Source organism: Merops nubicus, unplaced genomic scaffold (assembly GCF_000691845.1).
Source record: "Merops nubicus isolate BGI_N331 unplaced genomic scaffold, ASM69184v1 scaffold36885, whole genome shotgun sequence".
NCBI lineage: Eukaryota > Metazoa > Chordata > Aves > Coraciiformes > Meropidae > Merops > Merops nubicus.
This window is the reverse complement of record NW_008612264.1, coordinates 3,012-12,355: the sequence shown is the minus strand read 5'-3', so window position 1 is coordinate 12,355 and position 9,344 is coordinate 3,012. Positions and strand designations below refer to the sequence as shown.

The following is a 9,344-nucleotide window of genomic DNA, read 5'->3' as shown; positions in this document are numbered from 1 at the left end:
CTCCCAGGGACAGACCTGTGCCAGGCTGACAGGGTCCATGGGTGTGGTTTCCACCTTGTTGTCTCCTCTGCCATCCCTAGAATTAAGGCCTGTGCTGAAAAGTCAAAAAAGATCAAAAAAACCCTTTTTGAGCATCCCCTGTGTGCCAGTCCTGCAAAGATCCCACCCTTCCCTCCCCAAATCATCCCAAGATGCCTCAGCACAGAGAATGCCCCTTGGCACAACACGCTGCAGGGACCACCATCCCCCATGGGCATGGGCGAGCACCAGCGTGGCAAGCACAGCCTGCTGGCACCTGCCAAACCAGCCCGGGAGGAGCAGAGGGTATTTTTAGCAGCTCTCCACACAGATGAGCAGCTGCAAACAGGGAGAGCATCAGCCTCCTGCACCAGCCAGCTCCCCCCAGCCCACGCGTGGCTGCTTGAGCAGGGGGGTCCTGGGGACCCGCAGCACCTGGAAGCCATCCCTGCAGGGACCTTGTTCAGGCTCCTTGTTCAAGTGGGACTTGCTTTCCCAAAAACCCATCCCCGGGGCCCACGAGGCTCTTTCCAAGAGCTGTGCAGGTGCCCCGTGGCAGAGTGTACCTGCCCTCTGGCACTGCCCTCCGCGCAGCAACGAGAGGAAGATGCTGCTGAGACATCCTTCTCGGGGTGGACAAAGCCACTAGGCACACACCCCTGCACCCACCTCGGCTTCGAGTTGGGTTTCACCATCTCTGCCTCTTCCTCCTCATCTCCAGCTCCCCTCAAAACCTGGCGTTCCCTCCCAGCCGGGCAGCAGGCGGATGAAAAGCGGCGCCTCGTGCGTGGCCAAGGCCACCAGGAGGGACGTGGGGATGGCACCAAGGATGCCACCGGCCCCTCGGGGTGCTGGTGCCCACGGGGTGCCGTGCCCCAGGCCCGCCGGTGGGGTGGCTCACACTCGCCACCCCCGCCCGTCTCCACCGGCACCGGCTTTAATAAGCAGCGTGGAATATTTTAGCACCTATGGAAAAGCCACCACAGACGGTGGTGGCAGCCGTTGCCAAGGAGATGCTCCCAAAAATAGCCCCACTCCGCCAACCTTTCCTGGTGCTGCTGTGGGGAGTGAGGGAAGCAGAGGGATGGAGGGGTGGAAGGGTGGAGAGATGGATGGAGAGATGGAGGAAAGGAGAGAGAGATGGAGGGATGGAGGGGTGTTTGGAGGGATGATGGAGGAGTGGATGGAGAGGGAGGGGGAAGCAGAATGTCCTGGGAAGGTGGGTGGGTGCTGCCTGTCCCCTCACCTGCCTGAGGATGAAGACAACCCCCACGCCAGCAGCTCCTGCTTGGGCATCTATGGTCCCATTTACCTGCGATACCCGTTGAGCCATGGTGAACGCACGAGGCCCCTCTGCCCTGGGCAGGTCTGACTTGGAGTGTTTAAACCAGACAAGGCAGATTTGGCCCCTTAGCACCTGCCAGGCTCCCTGTGCCACCCTTCTCCAACCATCTCCTCTCTGCACAGTGCTTCAGGACCGCCCCAGCTGAGATGTCCTGGTCACGGGGGCAGAGGTGGTGAGAGATGGAGGTGTCCTGTGGTGGTCAAACTCACCATGTTCCCTAGCCCCTCCAGGAATGCTGAATCTCTTCCCCCTCCCTTACAGCTCTGGGATGAATCCTGCCCTGCCTGGGCGTCTGGATGTGGCCTGTGCCACAGACTGCAGCAGAAATAGAGGAGGACCCCTCAGCTGAGCACCTCCAGGGGCAAAAGCACAGAAGCCTTCCTGGTGTTAGGGAACAAACACTTTGGTGAGAAGCAAACCCTCTTTGCCCCTCTTCTCATGCCATCACCATCGCCTCGCAGGGCAGGTGGAGGAGAGGAAGGACCCTCAACGGAGCTGCTGCCACGTGGCCCAGGGGCTCTGCAGGAGAAGGAGCCTCTCAGACCAGCAAAGGCAGAGAGGGAAACCCAAAAATAGATCGAAAGAGGTAAAAAAATAACCCAAAAGATCAAGAAACCCAACAAGCCCAAATTCTGGTTTTTGATGCCAAAACCCAGCTCGCTCACCTCCCTGTCACCCTGGCGACATTCGTCGTGGTTGCCATGGAAACAGGAGGCATGGAGAGAGCATCACCGTGTGGGGCTGTGGCAGCACCCGGCATTATTTCGGGAGGCAGGGAGACACCCGGTGCAAGGCGCTTCTCTCTGTGGCAGGGAGGGAGGAGGGAAGGTTTATTTTTACTTGCTCCCACTTCGTGTGCCAGTTTTTTTTCCCTTCTTTAAGTGCCCAGGTGCCCCTTGCCCTCCCAGCAGCTTCCCCACAGCCCTCTTGAGTGGAGACCTCAGCCTCACCACCGTGTCCTGAGCGGGTGAGTGTGGTTGGGTTGCTCCCATGAAGTCCCTGTGATGGTCCTCTCAGCTGGCAGTGCCTGGTGCCACCGCAGAAGACAATGCCATAGCCCAGGGCCGATCAGCTCTCCTGGGGAAGGCACAGGATGAAGTAAATTCATCAAAATCATCAAAATTTTGCCACTTACAAGAATCTTACACCTCCAGAGGAGGCTTCATCCACTCGGTGGGACAAGAAGCTGTGACAAGGAGCAGAGGGACAAGAGGATGAGGACACTTAGACATTGTGCCCTAAGGGCTTGGAAGGGGATCTGTTAGAAAAGGGGGCTCTAAATCTGCCCCTTCCCCTGAAACCTCCCATCCCCATTCCACCACTCAAACCTCTCTCCAAGGACCAGGGACCCGCTGGGCCAGGAGGAGAGGGGCTTGGCTTTCACCAGCCCCCACACGACCTTGCAGACCCCTGCTGAAACCCCAGGCAGCTCCGCTCTGAGCGCTGGAAACCTGATTTCAGCCACCCCTGATGCTGTCACTCCCTTGCCAATGGTCCAGCCTGCTCTTCTCCCACCACGCTGCTCTGACCAGGGCCAGGCATGGCCCTCTCTGGTTTCACAAGCCCAGCGTGTGTTCTCCAGCCCAGCCTGGAAAAGCCCAGCGTGGCAGGTGCTGGAGCAGCAGCGAGGGAAAACACAGCAGCCAGCCTAATGGGCAGGGAGGAAATGTATGCAAATGTATTCCAAAAAGAATCCAGTGATACTAATAGACTGGTTAGTCCTCTCAGCAAACACCAGGAATAATATTTTTAATTCATGAAGGATTTTACTCCAAGCAAGCCCATGGGGCTGGGGACAGGCAGGACAGCAGCCAGATCTGGCCCTGAGGCCAGAGGGGTCACACAACTCTCAGAACCAAATTAGACCCACAGCAAGATGTGATTTGCTCAGGGATGAGGTGACAAATTAAAACCTCCTTTTGGTTGTATGAAAGCAACTTGGTATTGGTGCTTAAGTCATGAGTATCTAACAGCCCTGGCTCAGTGGGGAGGTTCCCCTGCTGCAAGGACAAGGTTTATCCCAACCAAATAGATCACCCAGGGCTGTTCTGGAATGTATTAAAACTTTCCAACCCTCACGACTAAGCTCCTTTCTGTTCAATCCACCAAACCAGCAGCAGGGGTGTGACATAGTTCAGATCTACTCCAAGCTTCTTCAGTTGCTGCAGGAGACAAGGTGGAGAGCAGAGGAGAAGGCGCTGGAGGGGAGATGGGGTTGGGAAGGGCAGAGGGCAAGGGGGATAGAGCAGGATAGAGCAGGATAGAGCTTATCCCAGCCCCAAGGAACACCCCTGGGAAGCCTGGCCTCTCAGAAGGGTGCATCCCCAAGGCCAGAGGGGATGGGGGATCCCTTTCCCTGCTGCTTTTTCACCTTTAATGACGCTTCTGTGTGTAACTCGAGACAAGTTGGGGAAGCAAAAATAGAAGAAGGGGAAAAAAAAAAAAAAAGAGAAAGGGAAAAAATCGCGCAGTTCTTCCCGCCCCTGCCTCCTCCTCCTCCTCCTCTATCTCCTCCCCGGCCAGCGAGGAGCCACGTCACCCAGCGCTGGCTTCGGGAGCTCGGCGGGCTCAGCCCAGGGCTCTCCAGGGGACAAACCCCGACTTTCAGCCTGCAGCAGGGAGAGGAAAGCCCTGGGGCTGGAGGGAGAGGGGAAAAAATCCACCCCGGGGAGGGGGAAAAGTAAGGGAGGGAGACGTCCTGCCCGAGGAAAGGAGGCTGCAGCCAGGGGAGAGAGAAGCCTGAACTTTTCTCCACCAGAAGTGAAACTCCATACTTGGGGAAAAGGAAAGTTGAGCCGGAGGAGAGTGTTTGCTCGGCCGAGGCTTGGGGGGGGGCAGACTCCCTTCCCTCCCCCTCCCTACCTGCAGAAAGCACCCCGCAACCTTTGCCCCAGAGGAGCCCTCCCGGCACCATGAACATCTTCCGCATCCTGGGGGACGTCTCCCACTTGCTGGCCATCATCATCCTCCTGATGAAGATCCTCAAGTCCAAGTCCTGCGCCGGTGAGTGCTCCCGTCCCCCAGGGGAGGAGGGAGGCCCTTCTTGGAGAAAAGGGCAAGAAAAACGGGTGCCCAATGTGCTACACAAACTGGCAGCCCTTGCTGGGGTGCTCTTTGAGGGAAGTCACCCTCCTGCTCCTCTTCTGGGAGGTCTCCCCAGCAGGAGCAGAGGGCTGCTGGAAGGATGTGATGTGGCAAGGCGTACGGCCTCGGGCAGATGTTGTTGGTGAAGGGGCAGAGAGGGCAGCAAGGCCAGAGGGGGGTGGAAAATGAGCACAAGAAGTTGTGGCAGCACCAAAACCAACAGCCTGGAGAGAAAGCTGCTCTAGGTTGGAGGCCTTGCCAGCAGGTGGGCATACACCAGAGACTGCCCTGTCCCTGGGCAAGGAGATCAGAGCAGCAGCTTCCCCCATGAGGATTTCACTCAGAGCTCATGGCCTCCTCTCCAGAGCTTGGGGCTGGGCTGCAGCAGAGGTAGAGAAACAGGCGGGTCTGACACCACCTCCCTGCCCGTGGCAACTAAGCTCCATCAGTGTCCCTGGGCTGGCCCTGGCCCAGCAGCTCTCCCCTCGTGCTGCAGATGTCACATCGTGCAGCCCCTGGTGAGGTGGGCAGGTGAAAGGGGAAAAGGAGGGATGACAAAGATGTTTTAATGACAGGGAGGCCTGAACTGGCCAAAGCAGTGAACGGGCCCACCAAGTGCTGGTCCCTACAAGCTGAGGCAGGGCTCAGGGGTGCCAGCAGGAGCCTGTCCCGTCATCTGGGGGACCCCAGCCAGCCCTGGGGAAGGTCTAGAGCTACCACAACACTCCACACCACACCTGGCTCACAAAGCAACAGGCATGTCTACAACCTCTTCCAAAGGAGGTGTTAAGGGAACCCACCATCTTAAGGTCTATCCTCTCCTTTCTTCTCTCTGCCGTGCAGGTATCTCTGGGAAGAGTCAGATTCTTTTTGCCCTCGTCTTCACCACTCGCTATCTGGACCTGTTCACGACCTTCATCTCTGTCTATAACACTGTGATGAAGGTAAGGAGAGGGCAGTGCAGGAGCAGAGGTTCCCCTCAGCTCGCTGTGGTTCCTCAGGGAGGTTTTCCAGCCAGGAAGGGTGGAAAAAGTTTCTTTCTTTGTTGTCACTGTCCCTCTATTGACCAAAAAACCAAAACCCCTCACTACAGTCAGTGAGCAAGCTGAGCCTGCCACATTTAGTACCACCAAAACCAGAACAAGATGCCATGAATCAAGTCTGGGTGTCCTTGCACAGCAGGAGCATCAACACAGGGCTACCACCAAGGCAGCCTCTTCACACACAGCCCCAGAGGGCTCAGACAAGTGAGATCCTCCTGGTCAGGCAATCTTAGCTGACCACTGGAGTACCTCCAGCAGAAGTCAGTCAACAAAACCATTCACCACTGTCTCACCCTGCCACGGCCCCCCCCCCCGAACTGGGTTAGCAAGTCTTGACTTTGGCAAAGTCATCCTCTCGTGGTGCAATCACTCATAAGGTCTTTTCACCTCTCCTCCCTCCCCCAGGTCATTTTTTTGATCTGTGCCTACGTCACGGTGTACATGATCTACGTGAAATTCTGCAAGACCTTCGACAGCGAGAACGACTCCTTCCGCCTGGAGTTCCTGCTGGTGCCTGTCACGGGGCTGTCGTTCCTGGAGAACCACAGCTTCACCCCCTTGGAGGTAAGGACCACCTCAGGCAGGGAAGGGGAGGGGGAGCAGCAGAAACAGGCAGGAAAGGTGAGACAGGCTGGCCTTGAAGACCTCCTTACCTTCTACAGAGCAGCTCAGCGCTGTCTCCTCTCAGTCCCACCACAGCAGGCTTGTTTTCCCCAACTCCAGCAGCACTACTCATCCTCCTTACACACCAGTGCCCTACCAGATGAAAACCTTTGGGTCTTGACACACCGCTGAGACCCTCCACTGCCTTCCTTTTGCATCTCACAGATACTCTGGACCTTCTCCATCTACCTGGAGTCCGTGGCTATCCTCCCTCAGCTCTTCATGATCAGCAAGACTGGGGAAGCAGAGACCATCACAACTCATTACCTTTTCTTCCTGGGCCTCTACCGTGCTCTCTACATTGCCAACTGGGTCTGGCGCTACTACACGGAGGATTTCTACGACCAGATTGCTGTAGTTTCTGGGGTGGTGCAAACCATCTTCTACTGCGACTTCTTCTATCTCTACATCACCAAAGGTAGGTAAACAGGTTGGTGTGAAGCCTGAGATGTTCATGTGGCACTTGTGCAATGTATGGTGGAGCTGCAGCTTGCTGTGTGTTGAACCTGAAGTGACTCTGCTGTATTTTTGTGATGTGTTGTCCACCTGAAATCAATTTAAAAAAAACAACAAACTTATCTGACAAATACAAGTAGGCATCTAGCTGTGCATGTAAAAGAAAACAGAAATGAAACCAGAGCTAAGCCAGGCTTAGTCCCACCTTGGGAAGTTAACAGTTGAGGTATATTCAATTCTATGTACATCTTGAAAGATTATGAATCACACACAAAAAAAAAAACACCCTGGGGTAAGAGCTGTAGGCAGACAATGTACCTGAGAAAGCAACTGCAGACACAGAGATATTATTAGACCTACTTTTTTTTTTTAATGGGGAAGACTCAAGAACTGGCTCTGTAGGAAAACAGGCACGTGCACGGATGAAGCACCCCTTTCTGTTTCCAAAATCAGGTGCCCCTTCCCCTTCAGCACCATGCTTGAGAAACATCTACATCCAAGAGCTAACACACCAGGGGCATGAATTCTAGTAGGGCATGCCATGGGTTGCTGAGGCTGAAGTATGCTCTATAGCACTTTTCTGCTGGAGAGGAGGGAATTTGATGAGATCTAGCCAAGATAACAAATATTTTCTCCCTTCTTCACATTCCCAAGCTAGCCTGCCAAAAGCAGGAGTGACAGCCCATTTTTGGGGTTTCAAGGGACAGATCTTAGGTGGCTTCATGCAATACACCTGCTGACAGAGAGGTGACAGGAGCACTGAGCAGGTGGTTGGCTTTGGCAGGTTAAGACTTCCTTCTGTCATCAAAACATTTCTGTAGCCAGGAAAAGTACTTTGTAAACCTGCCATCAAGGTGCTCCACGTCAATACTTTTTTTTCTAAAATTAATTCCCATTTTAGCCTCCCTTCATTCACACGTCCTGTGTCCTTCTGTGTTTTGTACCAAATTCATCCCTTTTGTGGTTTTGGAACAAAAGGGGGGGGATAAAAACAACTGCTGGCTTTCAGTCTTGCACTGCCAGCAATAGAGCTGCAAAATTTAGATGATAGGGGAGACAGAAGAAAAAACATTTGTCCCTGGGACATCACAGCAGGGAGAGAATTTTGTCCCCCTTTTTATTTTTTTCTTTTACACAAGTGCTCTGGCTCACAGGAGAGAAAAAGTACCTGAAGAAATGCAAATGCTCTGCAGTCATTTATGAAATCCAGCAATATTAGAGCAGGTTGCATCTCCCTTGCAAAAAAAAAAACACCTTTCAAAACATTTCTGACACCAAAGAGCTCAGACAAAAGGGCAGTGATGCTGCAAAGAAAGGAAAGATGTGTTACATAAAGAAATGTATTTAATAAGACTTCAGAGCTTAAACCAAAACACTGTAAAGGGATTTTTATAGAACCCAACTTCTCTTTATCTTGTTTTCTCGGCTAGATAAGCTCCTTTCTTTTTAACACAAGGACCTGAAAGATATTCCAAGGAAGCTTTTGGCTCCCCAAAGCTTGTGTTTCATAGAGCAGCCAAGGCTGGGAGCAATGGGGGGTGATGATCTAATCCACATCCCTGCTCACAGCAGAGACCTAGAGCAGGTTGTTCAAGGTCCTGTCCAGTCAGCTTTCCAGTGTCTCCAGGACAGAGGCACCACAGCCTCTCTGGACAACCTGTGCCACTGTCTGACCACCCTCACTGTAGGAAAAAAAATGTTTAAGTGGAATTTCCCATTGTTCCTTTTCTCATCACTGGATACCACTGATAATTCCAAGAGGCCTCCCCACTCCTGGCTTCTGAATTGGAGGAGATGGCTCAGGGGGGTCTGGCCACAGACCATTGACCAGAGCCATGTTCTCCACTAAAGGGAGGGGAAAAGCACTGAAAAAACAGCATACCCCATGCAGCCATCAGGGGAAATGAAGAGGGTCCATGCATGGGAAAAGAGAAACCACTGAAGAGGAAACAAGAACCTCTTCCTTCAGCATGGAGTTTCCCCCCTTAGAAGCAATTTTGTAGTGGCCATCATCCATCAAGGACTGCAAACTCTCCTGTTCTCAGGAGAATTAATTCTACCCTTCTCTCCCAGATGCTCCTGCAATAAGCAGGATTCTCAGGAGCTGTCAGCATAGTCCTAGCTAAGGACAAGCAGTTATGAGACTTGCTGACAGCACAGCTCTGCTGCTACCAGCTTACAGTAGCACATGGAGCATGCCCAAGGAGGTCTGTCTGGTAGCCATCACCTCACTGGCGTTTACAAACCTGGCAGTCCCCTGTCTAGCACTCTAAATAGCATGTGAAAAAATACCCCAAAAAAACACCCCACACTGTTGAAAAACCCAGTTGAATTCCCCGAAGTTCCTTCATTACCTTCTCTTTCTCTTTGCACAGTCCTAAAAGGAAAGAAGCTAAGTCTTCCCATGCCTGTTTGAAGACATCCCCACGACCAGCACAAGGAATTCTGAAGCTGAAGCTCTGATGATCACAGCTTTCCTGGCCCTTTCAGACTAATGGATGGCTCAGCCCAGTTTCACTCCAGTGCCAGGAAGACAAGGGGGCCTGGAAAGATGACACACTTTTCATCCGTATGAGACACTCCCCCTCTTTTTTTAATCTCCTTACTCGAATTTGGTGCTAGTAAGTAGTGCTGGCCAATGCCGAAGTAGTGCAAATTATCCTCTCCCAGCTCTTCCCAGCATCTACCTCCAAAACATGCCTGTACCTTGACCCCGAGGCCACACAGGGAGTGTA

At 53.3% G+C, this 9,344-nt stretch overlaps 1 protein-coding gene across 1 annotated transcript; it reads left to right on the top strand.

Annotated features, from left to right (window-relative positions):
• The first annotated feature begins 4,239 nt into the window (after positions 1 to 4,239).
• On the top strand, positions 4,240 to 9,025 carry LOC103774109 (ER lumen protein-retaining receptor 3). Its single transcript, XM_008941489.1, has 5 exons — positions 4,240 to 4,366; positions 5,291 to 5,391; positions 5,896 to 6,054; positions 6,319 to 6,571; positions 8,985 to 9,025. Exons 1-5 carry the CDS (start codon positions 4,276 to 4,278, stop codon positions 9,023 to 9,025), a joined length of 645 nt encoding a protein of 214 aa, XP_008939737.1. The 5' UTR covers positions 4,240 to 4,275.
• The last annotated feature ends 319 nt before the right edge of the window (positions 9,026 to 9,344 follow it).